This window comes from Tamandua tetradactyla, chromosome 7, assembly GCF_023851605.1.
Source record: "Tamandua tetradactyla isolate mTamTet1 chromosome 7, mTamTet1.pri, whole genome shotgun sequence".
In the NCBI taxonomy this organism is placed as follows: domain Eukaryota; kingdom Metazoa; phylum Chordata; class Mammalia; order Pilosa; family Myrmecophagidae; genus Tamandua; species Tamandua tetradactyla.
In genome coordinates, this window is record NC_135333.1 from 107758936 (window position 1) to 107773285 (window position 14350).

The 14350-nt window shown below is 54.8% G+C and overlaps 1 protein-coding gene across 3 annotated transcripts in view; it reads right to left on the minus strand.

Moving 5' to 3' along the window:
* HDAC7 (histone deacetylase 7) overlaps positions 1 to 14350 on the minus strand; it is a 38267-nt gene that overhangs the window by 17388 nt on the left and 6529 nt on the right. The window contains exons 1-7 of one of the 3 annotated variants that reach the window (XM_077170681.1): positions 6776 to 13525; positions 5066 to 5116; positions 1950 to 2137; positions 1755 to 1845; positions 1336 to 1447; positions 608 to 723; positions 228 to 353 (exon numbers count right to left, since the gene is read on the minus strand). In XM_077170681.1, the coding sequence (XP_077026796.1) occupies positions 228 to 353; positions 608 to 723; positions 1336 to 1447; positions 1755 to 1845; positions 1950 to 2137; positions 5066 to 5116; positions 6776 to 6848 (757 nt within the window). In that variant the 5' untranslated portion in view covers positions 6849 to 13525. Of the gene's footprint in view, positions 1 to 227; positions 354 to 607; positions 724 to 1335; positions 1448 to 1754; positions 1846 to 1949; positions 2138 to 5065; positions 5117 to 6775; positions 13526 to 14350 lie in introns of those variants that run through there. The other 2 variants (XM_077170682.1, XM_077170680.1) reach the window with 2 other exon arrangements.

Sequence of the window (14350 nt, forward strand, 5' to 3'; positions counted from 1 at the left end):
GGCAGGAGGAAGGCAGGCCAAACACTAGCCCCCAGGGTTGCTGAAAGGTGCCGTTCCCTGGGGCAGATGCCAGCTTAGCCAACAGAGTCAAGGTTTCAGCCCTAACTTGGTGCCCCCGGACAGTTTCGTGTGCGGGACACGACCACCCATGGACACCCTGCCTGGGTGGGACTCGAGGAGACCGGCCAGCGTGGAGGAAGCCAACCCCCATCCCAGCTGGCCCTCACCCCCGAGCGTGTCCGCAGGCCGCCGCCGGAGACTGGGCGGGGCACTCTCCTTCCTCAGCAGCGGGTTCTTCCTCCGCTCCAGGGACTTCTTGGGTTTGTAGCGCAGCTTCAGGTTGGGCTCGGACACTGCAGGGAGCACCGATGTTACCCGTGCCCACCCTTCTCGCCCCTGCCTTTCGGCCCCTCACTCTAGTTACCTCTTGTGGGTTAAGGCAAGAGAAGGCAGAGCCCGAGAGAAAGCCGGCAGCAGGCGACTCCTCCCCAGGCCCAGCCAGCACCACCACCCCCCCCAGCTCCTCCACACTCCTCCTGGCCTGCCTTCCAAGGCCTCTGCCCCTTAAATTTCCCGGGAGGGTCCCCCACCCATCTGTCTAGCTCACCTGTCTTACGCAGGGGGAAGTGTTCTGGGGGATCACTGGGCAGGCTGGGAACAGGAGGCAGAAAGCTGCTGAGCATGGAGCAGGAGGCGCCTTCCGTCTCCAAAGGCTCTAGGGTTCTGTGGAGCAAGGGCCAAGGCGTCCTCAGAAGGGCGTGTTTAAAACCATTGCACCCACTAGTCTCCACGTCACCCACCTGGGCATGGGCCCGGGAAACCTGCTTCCACAGCCGCTGTCTCTGCAAGGGGAGGCGGTGTGCACAGGGCTGGGCACGGTGGGGGCAGCAGACGCGAGGCCCTCTATCCGCCCCCAGCAGGCCACAATGCGGCTCAGGGGCTGGGTGGGGGCCGGACACTGGGGACCCTTCGTCTCCCGGGGAAGGAGCTCACTTTAGGAACCAGGATGTTTGTGTACTTAGGGGGATAGTGTAAAGACAGAAGGAACTCATGTCTGAAAAAGAAAGCTGGCATGGAGGAGTGTGCATGTGTGTGCATGTAAGGAGGAAGGGCCTCAGGAGGGGCAGGGAGAGGTCATCAATGAAGAGAAGAGGGCAGAGGTCAATTGGGAGAGGGATTTGTCGGAGGGAGCATTACATTTAAAGGTGATAAGTAAGGGTCAGGGGAGGGGCAGTTGGGGTGACAAAAGGGACAGGTATGTGTACGCTCATGGGTATAAATGGGGGAAAGGGGCAGAGCAGAAGCCCAAGGCAGCAAGCAGGGAGAGGCAGTTACCTGTAGGGAATACTGGGGCTATTGGGGTGGACTGTTCTCTCTAGGGCTGCCTGCTGTTTCTTCAGTATCACCTCTGCCAGCTTCTGCTTTACCACACTGCTGGCTACAGCGCCTGCAAAGGGCCAAGAATCATGAGCAGGTTGGGAGTAGGCAGACAGGCCAGCTCCCCAGCACATTCTGTGCCAGTTGCCCCATCCACACTCCCCAGCACAAGATGTCCCAGGGACTCCTTGGGTAAGAGCCCAGCTGGGGGCCCCACCCCTCTGATGAAGCCTCCAGATACCCACACCTGCCCACAGGCATTCCCAGGAAGTGCCAGGCAAGCAGAGGAGCCCTAGCAGACCGTGACCATCACAGGCACACATGGGGGGACACTGCGGACACCCAGGCTGGGGGATGAGGGGGGCCTCCCTCCTTACTTCGCTTGCTTTTGTCCTTATTGAGAAGCTGTCGCAGCTCTTGCTCCTGCTGCCCCACCTGCAACTCAGGCATCGGTGTGTCCATTGAGATCTGTGGGCAGAGGCCGAGACCAGGGTCTGGGGAGGCTGAAGGGGCCGGGGAGGGGCTGGGGACTGGCTTCCAAGCACCATGTGGGCAGGGAGCCCTCTCCTTACCCTCATGGGCTCTGCCGCGCGCTGTTGCTGCAGGCCTGCTAGGAAGAGCTGGTGGTGCAGGCGCTGGGAATGCTGCAGGGCCAGCAGGGTGGGCTCTGGTGGGGGCTCCACTGGGGGCCGCTGGCCCACCCGCAGATCCATGGGCTGCGGCTGAAGGCCTAGCGTGTCAGCACGGGGTGGGAGGCAGCCTGAGGACACAGTGAGGGCAGGGTCAGCTGGAAAGTCTGTCGGCAGGGTACGTGGTGACGGCCTAATCAGCCTCCCTCAGGCTCACTTAATAACGACCAGCCTTTTTCTCATTAAATCCTCACTCAGGTCCTGCAAAGTAGTGGTTTCATCAGTTCCACTTTACCGAGAAAAAAGGAGGTCGTGTAAAAAACTGTCCACAGCTCTAGGCCACCACAGGTAGTGTTCAACTGGGACGTCAGACTCCACGCACTGTGCTTTCCCACTAAACAGGCTGCCTCCCCAGGCCTGGGGCTGAGGGCTACAGGGATTTAGTGATGGCTGCTGGCCTTTCGGTGGTTCTTTCTGGGCCCTGCCTGCCCTTTCTCTTCCTTCTTCCCTCTGGAATGAGAGGATTTGGCTCAGCTGCCCTCTAATGAGCTAGGCTCAAAGGCAGCAAGCAGGCAGGCAAACAGCCTACTTTGTTCAGCCTCCAAGCCCTCAGGGGCTCCTCTCAAAGTTGCCACCTCCACACTCCATTCAGAGTCATGGGATAAAGAATGAGGCCTTAAACCTAGAGCCAGCCCTGGCCGGCAACCCTGAGCTAGAGCCCTGACTGCAGAGCAGCTTCCCGAGCTTCCAGGGCTCACGTGGACAAGGAGCCTGCCCCCAGGTGCCCTGTGTGCCAGCTCTGGGCCTCGTATGGTGGGGATGGCAGACCTGGCTGCCTCCTCTCGCGTGTCCACTGCACCCACGCCAGGCGCACCTTGCCAAGACCAAAGGTGCAGGTGCTATTTATAACTAGCTGCCAGAGCAGATTCTGTGCCAGCACACCCCGCCGGGCGGAGACACCAAGAAATGCTTGGAGCTAGAGCTGCCACAAGGGAGTATCCAGGGGAAGCCGCCGGTGGCTGGAGCAGGCCTGCCCTGCAACAGATTCCAAAGAGGCCTCCTTCAGCTCTTCTGATGCTGGGCTTTCCCCAGCGGGGCAGCCACAGGCTGTGCTCTGAACCTAGGGCTGACAGGGACTGGAAAGTCATTGAGGCAAAACAGAAAGAACACCAGTCGGCGGGGTGAGGGGTGGGGGGCGCTGTGTGTGTGTGTGTAACGGAACACGGCTTCCAGGCCCAGCCTGTCTATGATTACTCATGATCTTAGCATCTGCAGTGGATGTCCTTGAGGGTCTCAATTCTGTTATCCCAAATGAAGAAACTGAGGCTCAGAAGTGCATGGGACCTGTCCCAGGCTGCCCAGCTTGACATGAATCCTGGTCCTGCCACGGCCACTGCTTTGATTTCCCACTGACTCTCAAGCACCTCCCCTCACGGGGGTTTCTCACCAGGCAAAGGGACACCCCACTCTAACATTCTCTGGCTGTGAGATGGAAGAGAATGTCAGAGCAAAGCACCTGTCCTGACTCTCTGGATATCAAGAGATTGGAGGGGGTGGCTGTGCACCCTGAGGTGGCCCCACAGTGAGGCCCAGCCGGCGAAGCATGCCTTTGATGCCCCCACTTCTTGCACATGCGTCCACCTAAGGAATTCAGATTCTTCTTCTGGTTTAGTCCGGGACCCTGATGCCAGCACAAACCTGCCCCAGGAAGGACCTCACCTCCCACATTCTGGTTTCCTGAGGCCACGTGAACCCAAGGCCAGTGGCTCCAGCCACACATAGACTCTGAGCTCTCCCTAGGTCCCCAGAGCCAAAAGCTGCTGGGAAGATGGGAGGGGGCCCTGCCTGGAACCTCGAAAACACCTCTCATTGGTGATTTAGCATTCTAGGGGCTCCACAATCTGACCCTGGCCCAGCTTATCTCACCTTGGTCTCCTCCACACAAATGCGGACCTCCACCTCAGCCCTCAGCTCCCTCCATCTCAGGGCCATGCATGAGTGGTCCTTAGCTTTTGCTCAGACTGTCACCCCTCCATTCTACTTTTCCAAATCCAGACTTTCGTCAAAGCCTCTCTCTCCTGGACTTGGATCACGTTGGCTGCTCTGGGGCATGAGAAGCCCCTGCGGGCAGGGACCACGTCTGAGTTAAGCTCCACAAACCCGGGGTTTGGATTTGCTAATTGCTCATTAGCTCCGGCACCTAGAATAGTGCCTCACACATGACAGACACTCAAATGTGGTATATAAATCTCTGTTATCTTCCCGCAAATGCCCAGGAAGGTGCAGAGATGAACTCACCGAGGTTTCTTGGAAGAATGGATGAACTCACTTGAGCCACCACCCCCCCGCTTTGGCACTGGTCACACACTCCATCTGTGATGGGTATGTCCAGCTCTGAAGCAGATGTACCTGTACTCAGTAGCCCTCAGGGGACATTTACTGACAATGAGAAAGGGGTGGCCCCTCATCCAGTCCATACCTGACCCCACTGGCATGGTCTGGACCACAGCGGTAGGGAGTCCCCCAGGTCCCTACCCCAACAGCCTCACGCAGAGAAGGCTTGGGCTGGCAGTGGGGACCGGGTGGGGGAGTGGCAAGGAACCATGAGAGAACATAGCGAAGGTCCTTCCCCTCCCACGCAGGCACCCTCCCATCCTTCCAGGGCTGCCATGCCCACCGTGCAGGGTTGGTATGAGGACTGGATGAAACAAACAAGAACACGCCTCACATCAGAGGCCTGAGTATAAATATTAGCTCCTTACTTTCCTTCCTGTGTCATATCCAGCAGGGACAAGAAGAGCGAAGAGCAGCCTGCCTTTCCTTTTCCTGTTGTGCTTCCTAGCTCAGGCCAGTCTAGATCCAGAGTGGCCTCCGGCATCCCTCACCCATCCGCCCCACAGGAGCCCAGCTTTGCCTCCTCCCTTGGAACCCCAGTCTTCCAACTCTCGGGCTGGGTAGTGAGCGACCCTGCTTCTCTGATCCGTCAGCTTCTTGCCCTTCTCATGTTCCTTCCATCCCTCCCTGCCACTCCCCACCACAGTCTCCCCCAAGCCTCTTACCTGTGCCAGGGGCACTGGGACAGTGGGTGCCCGGGCTCACCTGGGTCCCATCTGTAGAGAGAAGAGAGATGGAGTGAGGGGGTGGCAGGGAGGGGACGGGGAAGGGGGAGTGACCAGGCCAGGCAGGCTCCCTGTAAGTCCAGTCAACCTCACTCCAGCTTGAGCTCCCCCAAACCAGGGGCTGCCAACAGATGCTAATCAAAAGAAGAATCCCATCTCATTCCTTTCCTCAAACTCCCACGTTGGCTGAGAGGGATTCCCAGCTCCCTCTTTCTCATCTGAACTACGGAGTGACCCAGATATCTCCCTCCCTGTGAGCTCAGGTCACAGCAAGAACCTGAAGAGGCCCCAGAGCACTCCAACCATGCCCTCAGCCTCGATGAGGTCGATACTATCTTCCCTGGGCAGCCAAACCAGGCTCCCCTAGCCTGAAGGGAAAGAAGAGGGCTGGAGAGGTGAAGTGGAGCCAGAGGTGGGAGCACGGAGTGGGTGGAGTGACAGGAAAGGTGCCGGGAGAGGGAGGCAGGGAGCAGAACTGGAGAAGGGGGAGCTTGGGCTCATTCAGGACCTTCACTGGTAGGAGTAGAAAGGAGCAGGTGGGAATGGAAGAAGCTTCCACAGTGGTGGGACTGGGCCCTGGACTGGAAGGAGAATCAGAGCTGCTGGGAGCTGTAGAGTGGCAGGGTCTGGGATGCCCAGCTGAGGATCCCATAGCAGGGACCGCTTTCCTTCTACTGCCCCATCCTGTGTCCTGCTGCCTCCATCCCATAAGAGAAAAGACTCGCTCAGCCTCTTTCTCGGATGGCCTGAAATACAAATCATTCCTCTCCCAGGCTCCCATCCCGAAGGCAGAGCCCTACGCTAGTCAGCAGCAGAGAGAGACAGGGAAGCCCAGGAGCTGGCTGGGGACAACTCAGAGGTGAGTCTTGAGGCCACTTGTTCAAGATGCAGATACCTCTCCCCCCTGCTTTTCTTGCTCAGGGCAAGGGAAATCTTGGCAGCAAACTGGAGGGGGCTTTTGGACACAATGTAACTCACATCAGGCCAGACTTGGGGCAGAAGGGACATTTTCTGAAGGACAATTGGCTACTCTTTTGGGTCTACGTTTCAGGGGCGGCCACATTTCCTCTTCCAGAAACTGAGAAAGGAGAGCTTCCTGAAGGCAGGCACTGCTGGAGGAGGGGACTCTAGGCAAGGGAAGACTCCCACGACTACTTGGTGCCCCAAGCTTCAGACGACACAGTTTAGTAAGGAAATGCCTTTCCCCCTAATCAAATTATGCCCAAGCCCCTCAACCTGACCCCTCCTCTCCTCACTGCCCAGAGCATTCACTCAGTGTCCAATGCCTTGACACGTTATTAATACTGGTCTCTGTGGCTTCGTGCAAGCCATGCCCATCTGGCACCTTACTGGGCATACAGCAGGCTTTTAGCAACTGGTGGATGGAACATGGTGACTCTCTCCTGGCCGTCTGCCTAGAGCATACCGTAGGATATTTCTCAAGGTTCCTGAGCCCCAAAGAACACTCAGGCTGGAGGCAGTCTCCACTCCCCCAGGACACGGTAACCCCCTACCCTGGACTTTCTTTGGACCTCCTCTTTCATCTGCAGGACCTGGTCCCCCCAAAAGGTTTCTGAACTAGGTTCCAGGGCCCCCTCCCAGAGACCCTCATCAGGCCTAGAGCTCCCCACCATCACCTCCAATCCCTACCTTCTGGGAATTCTCTTCTCCCTCCCTCCGGTTCCTGCCTGCTAGGACCAGCCTGCGGGCTGGTCAGCAGCATTCACACCTGGGAGCAGAGCCAGGTTCTCTGTGCCTCACTTCCCTGGTAACCACAGATTCCGGACACAGTGCACTCTCTGGATAAGAAAAAAATTAATGGCCCTGAACTGAGTAGTATTTGTTACCAAGCCCAAAAGGGATGTTTTGTGATGATCTATGATATAAACTCTGCTAACAAAAGCTGTGTGTGCACTCATGCATATGTGCGTGTGGTGGGTGTGCACGTGTTTGTATGTGTATATGTGTGCATGTGAGTGCTGGCAACAGGGGTTGCTTCCAAAAGCAATTTCTGGAAACGTTTCTACTTCCCCTTCCATTTTCTGGCTCTGCATGGGGAGCCACTGAGTAAAGAAAAGCCCAGACTAAGAGAGAGGAGACTCAGTGAACAACTCTCCTTGTGTCCCAGAAGGAGAAAATAAGTCCCAGGGAGAAGGGTATGTGAAGGCACCCCCCATCAGTGGCTGACCTGAAACCACAAGGCAAACATCCAGGAGCTGGTTTGTTTGAGTTTGGGGACCCCTCTCATCATCAGGCTCTCACTGTTCTTCTCAAGGGCTGCTACTGCTTATTTGGTATCAGACTACAATGAAATGAGAAGAATGAATGGACCAGAAGGACTAAGAACACTGCCTAGGGCTGCAGCCTTCTCCAGACAGACCTCTACCAGGCTGGGGAACTCTCCTTTTTTGGAATCCTGGCTACCCCCATTTCCACTTTCTTTGGTAGCATCTGTAGTCAGGTTTGAGAGGCACCTCTGTTGGCTGGGACACCTGGGCCTACCAAGTCATCTTTCCAAACCAGAGCACCTGATCTCACCAAAAACCAAAGAGCTCAACCTTGTTGCCTGAGGCCCCAGCTTAGGTGTTCCCTGCCCTGGGACCTGCACTTGGCTCCCTGCAGCTTCAGCCTTGCTAACCGCCTGTTTGTTCTCCTGGGCACTCAGGCCCTTTGTTGGGGGAGGGGGCTTCCCCCAGAGCACTGCCACCCAGAAGTCCCCTCCCAAGGCCTTCAGTGTTTTTGTTTTTGTTAAGGCTGTCCCCACCTCCCTAGTCTCCTGACTAGCTAAAAGGAAGTCAGGAGACCTAGGCCCTGGAAGGTAGGAGAGCAGGCAGCAGGGGGAGGTCAGAGTCTCGGGTTCAGGACCAGAGCTCCCTTCACACCCAGGTTTCAGCCTCTGGTTCTTTTTCCCTGACATAAATGAGACAGAGATCAACAGGCAGAAAAGATGAAACCTGGGGGTGACATGGCTTCAAAAGATCCAAGAAGGAATCAATATGAGTGAACATCACAGTTGCCAGGCCTCTCGGACACCAAGAGAGGCTGAGAACAGGGGAAGCTCTTCTTCCAGTTCAGTTCACAGAATTTGAGAATGTTAGGAGCTGATGGGGCTTTACAGATCACTCAGGCCAACATTCTCACTTTGCAGAGAAGGAAAGACAGAGGGAAAGGGACGAGGTCATGGCACCACTAGGTCAGCGGTACAGTCAGGCCAGAGGGGTACAGGAAGAACCCAAGGAGTCACTCCCAAATACAGGCAACTGAGTAGTACTTCATGTGAGGTCGCTGACCCAGGGGTTGAAGGGATGGAAATATGAATGAAACCTGATCCTCACCTTTAAGGCGTTTAAAATACAGCCCACGATTTTAATTTTTTAATCAGAACATATACTACCTGCAGGTGGTAAAAAAGTTAAAGGAGCCCCAAAAGGTATAAAACAAAAAGTAAGCCTCTGATTCACCCCCAAGTCCCAGCTAACTTTTCTAGAATCAACCTTGTTAACAGTTGCCTGTGTCCCTGCTCCAGAAATTCTCTATATTGCCCTAAATTGCTATTGTTCAGATTTTTCTCAAGAACCCAGGGAGCGGCAAGCTGGCTGGAAATCCCTGCCACGTGAAGCCTGGCAGGCTGCAAACTGTCATGGAAGTGAAGGTACATGGCTTTGAGTCAGCGTGGCCTGTGTTCATACACTGACTCCATCAGTGTCTACCAGGGACAGCCTGGAGCACGGTTCACCCTGGTCAAGCCTGGGCTGTCCCATCTGTAATAAGAGGATACGAATACCTACTCAGAAGAGTTCACGTGGAATGAGCAATGCTGTGCGTGATGGGCGCAGCACACAGAAGGGGCTCCCTCCACGGTGGCGAATATTACAGTTTGCCTCTTGAACTTGTCTGCAGCCTCCCCTCAGGCACAAGCATCTACTGTCTGGTCCCGGTTATTCGTTGCACCCTCCCCTCCTCTATCACAATCCATTTTCTCCTCCCAAACATCCCCCATGGCCAATCTCTTATCTCCTGCCTCTCCCAACTCTCTGTCCTTTCTCTTCCACCTAAACTGTCTCAAGCTAACACTTTAGGAACATGCCAGGAGCTGTTCTAAGTGCCTAACAGTTAACTCACTTAACCCACGTGACAACCCTATGAGGTGGTTACTATTTTTATCCCCATTATAGAGATGAGTAGACTGAGGTGTGGTGGTATTAAATAACTCGTCTGAGGTCACATAACCGGAAGTGGCTGACCTGGGGCTTGAGCCCAGGCAACTGGGCTCCAGAATCTATGCTCTGAACTGCTATACTCCACTGTGCCTCCCCCAGCACTCTCACTCCCCAAGACCCGATGGTGACGGACAAATGAGGGACCTAGGCGGACACAGGGAAAGGCACTAAACTGTACAGCCCCATAGAAACCATACCAGTGGAAAACCCCAGCCCTGCTACCCGCAAGGGGATGTAAATGGCCTATGTGAGCTACAGCCCCAGTGAAGTTCATTCCAAAGAACTGCTTGCAGCAGTTAACTTTGTGGAAACCAAGCACTGATTTGGGGCTGCATGCTTGTCCTGTTTGGAATTTGGAATCAGGGGCTAATCACAGGTTAGGGTCTCAGAAGCATCAGCCCTATTTTTCCTGCTCTTGTGTGCCCTGCCATATCCCTTCTCTAGAAGGTCCCCAAGTCCTTCCTAAGCTTTCTCATTTGTGTCTCAAAGTAAGTTGTACCATTTCCCTTCTGTGCAGGCAGAGGGGTCAGTAACCCATTGGGGCAGTGGCTCAACTCACAGGTAAGCAGCCAGGGACGAGTAGGGACGTGAGGGCCATGTTAGCTACATGAAGGCCTCTCGGTCCGAAGTGAAGGACAGAAAAGCTCTGCAGTCTCTGCAGCTGAGCTTCAGGCCGGAGGCTAGATATGAGGGCTGCAATGCTGGCCCTCGTGCCTCTGCGGAGAGCAGGCCCCTTTCCCCACCACTTCTGGGCGGCTGGGGCCCTGTGGCAGCTATTTTTAGCTCTTGACACCTGGGTATTTTGCAGCCGCAGGATGTCCGGTTTGGAGTCTCTTTCTGGGAATCCCACATGCGGCTGTTGTAAACAGCCCCACGCAGCGGTGGCCCGAGCCTGAAGCCAGTCCCCACCCCCTGCCCCCCTTCTGCTGTTTGAGATGAATCAAACAGGAAGCAGATGTAACCATGGCAGCGGCAGCTCGAGCTCCCTGGGGGTGGGAAAGCATCCTCCCTGGCTCCTTGTCTCCCATACCCCAGGTCCCCTCTTTCCTCCTGTGGCTTCTCCTCACCAATGGAAACTTGGTTGGAACCCGAGGCAGGGGCAGCTAGGACTGTCTGAGGCTGTTGGCCCCTAGACCTCATGTTCTCTGGAGAGCTTTGCTAGCCTCTGGCAAGAAAAAAAGAGGAGCTTCTCCAAGTCTGGCCTACGTCCCAAGGCCCCTCAGACCACTCCTCGGCCTTCCCTGTTGCCCTTTGTGAAGTACAGGGCACGTCTGCTTCCCGAGAGTGGCAGGCCCAGAGCCCGAATCCACTTCCTGTCACCCACAGCCTTCTCAGAGCTCGGCCTGCTCCTGCTCTGGGTGGGGACGGCTTTCCTTCGCCAGCAGGCTCCCTCGGTCTCAGTCCCTTAGCCCAGTCTGTCCTAGGATGTCTAAGGTCCTGAAAGCCCTAAGACAGAAATTCCACATGCTCCTACTCCAATATCTCCAATCCCTGAAAAAGGAAGTTTATCACGATGTCTAACCACCATCTTTTCTATCAAAAGCAAAACATCCTGAGCAGTCAAGATTTGAGCTTATCCCCATCTGTAATACAGGGATAAGAGTTTAGGTCCTGTCAGCTTTGACCTTTGTCTCTCCCTCTTCCCCCTTTCCTGAACCGCCGGGCATCCTTCTCAGGTCAGCCGCTCCCTCTCGGCAGCCAGCTCGAGCCAGTCTTTCTCAAGGGCCAGCACTTGCCCCAACAGGAAGCACGGTCACCGCCCTGGGGCTGCCTCTCACAATGACTCCGTCTCCCCTCAGAGGTTTCACATTCATTCCCTTGCTCTCCCTCTGGTTCTCTCAGCTCCTGGACTTTCCTTGGCCAGCCCCTGCCTCCCCAGGTACCCCATTCCTGCCTCCCTCTGGCTCTGCTTCTCCCAGCTGCACGGGGAGCCTGGAGACGAACCTTCCTTGGCTCCTCTCCCCAGTGCCACCCCCAAGCCCACTCGGCTCACTCCTGCAACTGTTGGGGAGACAATTAAGTAACAATAATAGCAGTGACAATAAACAAGCGTGTACTTAGTGTTTACTGTGTGCTGGCTACTGCACTAAGCTTGTACTACTTCATTTAGTCCTCGCAACCCTGTGAGGCAGATGTTATCCTCCTTGTTTTACAAATGAGGAAACTGAGGCTTAGAGAGATTAAGAAACAGATGGTAAGTGGCTGCTGAGACTCCAGAATCTCAGGTTGTAAACATCACCCCGATGTATGTGGACAACTGGTTCAGCCCACCTCCTGGTCAGCTGTGGAGGCCAGAGAGGCCGGGGGTGGGGCTGCCTGCCCGGGGGGCGGCAGGACACAGGGTGGTCCTAACACCAAAGGCCTGTGCCTGCCTTCCAGTGCCAGCTTGTTCCCACGGAGCATGCTGCTGCTTGACACGCCATCCCAAATACAGCCACAACAACAACAAAAACAGAGACAACAATCTCTGCCTTTGCCCCTCACATGCTGTGTGTCTCCGAGACGCTCCCCACCCCACTCCTGCCACCCCATCTTCACTTCCTTTTTCATTTTATATCTTCCCTGCTTTTTAAATGTACATCTTGCCTTTTTATTGCTTCCTGTAAGCTGCCTCAAGCAGGGTACAACCAAACAAGCAACCTGACGGGGCTGCTGGGGAAAATCAACGGCTGAGTGCAGAAGCACTCTGGACATTGTCAAGCCCTGCATCAAATGCAGGTTGTATAATCAGAGCAAGTTGCCCGAGGGGTGAGTACTCAGGAATGAACTCTCCTGGGCGGAGATGGGCAGCTGGAAGGGGTGGAGGTACCCGACAGTGCAGACGGAGCACCCGCCTCTGCAGCAGGCTCCTGAGGACAGGGGGAGCTGGGGCTGGGGAAGGGAGAGCCACTGTGAAGACCCCAGCCTGTTCCGTGACCTAAGGGTGGACTCAGCAAACCCAGGCATCACGCAGGTGAACCCATAATACAACCCGCTAGGAAGGCTGGCTCTTACAGAGATGCCACATCGATCTCAATGGCAGCAAATACCCCAGGGTTCCCCATCCCTCGCATGCCTTCACATCCCTGTCTTTTTGCCTGTTATTTTTCGAGAATGGCAGAGGTCTGTTGAGGAGATTCTCCAGGTGGCCTCATCCCTTCCACAGCCAGGGCTGCCCTTGAGACGTGGTCAGCAGGGGGGTTTTCCGGATGACAAATCCAGCCAGGGCACTTACGTGGCCTTCAGGGAACTTAACAGCCAGATGTGTGGTCTTGGATACAGATTTAGATGAACCAGCTGTGAAGGACAATTTCAGGCCAACTGGACAATAAAGATGAAAATTTACTGTCATGGAAGGTGGAGGTCAGTGACTGAAAATACAGCACCCACGACATGATCTCATTTTGGTAAAAAGAACAACATATAAGGGCACATAAACAAATGGAAATAAAGGCACTGAGGGACTTATGGTAGTGACCTCTGAGTGCTGCTTTTTATTTTTGCTTGTTTGTGCTGTCTGATAATCTACAATGCACATGAGCTGTCTCTGTAATAAAACATTATATATATGCATATGTGTACAGGCACACACATACACAAAATGGCCCAACCATCTCTGCAGCAAAGTCAAGATGAGACCTCAGGTTCTCGTGAGAACTGGGTCACGGGGCTTTCATCAACTCTTCGTGCAGTCCAGACTCCTCAGTCCCCAAGATGCCGCGTTACTTACAACCCAGCATACACTGCTTCTTGCGATCAGCACGCAGAGGGCTTAGCACAGAGCTGGGCACAAAATCAGGACTTACTTAATAAATGCCTGTAGGCTGAATAATGATCATTTCCTGAAAAAAATGCTTCACGCCTCTTCTAGGGCCGCTGTGCTGGGAATACATGCTACTGACATCACTGACCTTCCCATCCCTCCTCAGCCTCTTAAGAGCTGCCAGGGAGGGGCCAAAATAAAGGTCACCCCAGCAGATGCTGGCAAGGTATTCCACATGGGGCCTTCAGGGGCAGTCTCAGCCCAGACCCTTCCAGGCTGACGTGGCTGCCCCTCCCCAGTGCCAGCTGGGTGAGGCTGAGGGAAGTGGGGTGAGGGAGAGAAGAAGGGGTCCACCCTGTGACTTCTGGCTACAGACTCTTGCTGTCGACCCAGGCCCTTACAGGGGGAGGAATCTGGAACAGGGAATTTGGCCTGTTTTTTTTTTTTTTTTTTTTGTGAACTGGGGCTGGGCCCAGTTTCTGTTCCTTCATGTCTTCAACATTCCCTCTCCCTGACCTTTAAAATATGAACAATAACATTAATAATAATGATGAATATTTAGTGTGCACTGATTTCATGCCAGGTGTGGTGTTGACTTTACTTACATCAGCTCCTTTAATCTTTATAGCAACTCTATGGGGGTTGCCACTATTGCACTATTATTATTTTCATATTACATATGAAAAAACTGAGGCACAGAGAACAATTTGCCTGAGGTCACACTTAGCTGTTTGCAAGAGAAAGGGATTCTGCCAAGAAATAGAGACTCCCTCTGAGTTCTTACAGGAAGGCCCTTCTGCCTGGCTTATCTAAGGTGATAATTAAGATTTGTAGGGTGCTTTTGACTCTGCAAAGTGCTTACATATGCAGATGTGAAAATCCCCACTTTAAAGGCTTAGGGTCCTCCGCAGCCTTGCACAAGCTTCCACAGAAGCCATTGGCTAGGATTCGAACCCAGGTCTTCCGACAAGGAATCCCACACTATTTCCTCTACATCACAAAATCCCCGAGCCCGACACTCCAGGCCTGGAAGGGAAATTCCCATCCGGCGCTAGTACCCTTCTCTTCAGGCTCTAGAACCCTGGGGATGAAAGCGAACTTCCTGGAGCCCGCGCTCAGTCCCTCGGCATTGCTCCGGCAGGGTGGGGGTGGGGGTGCTGGCCGGGCACCTCCTCAGCGTCTCCACCGTGACTCACTCATGGGACTCAGGGAAACAACCCGGTGCGGCGGGCAAACACTGCCTGCCGGCCGCCCCGCCTCCAG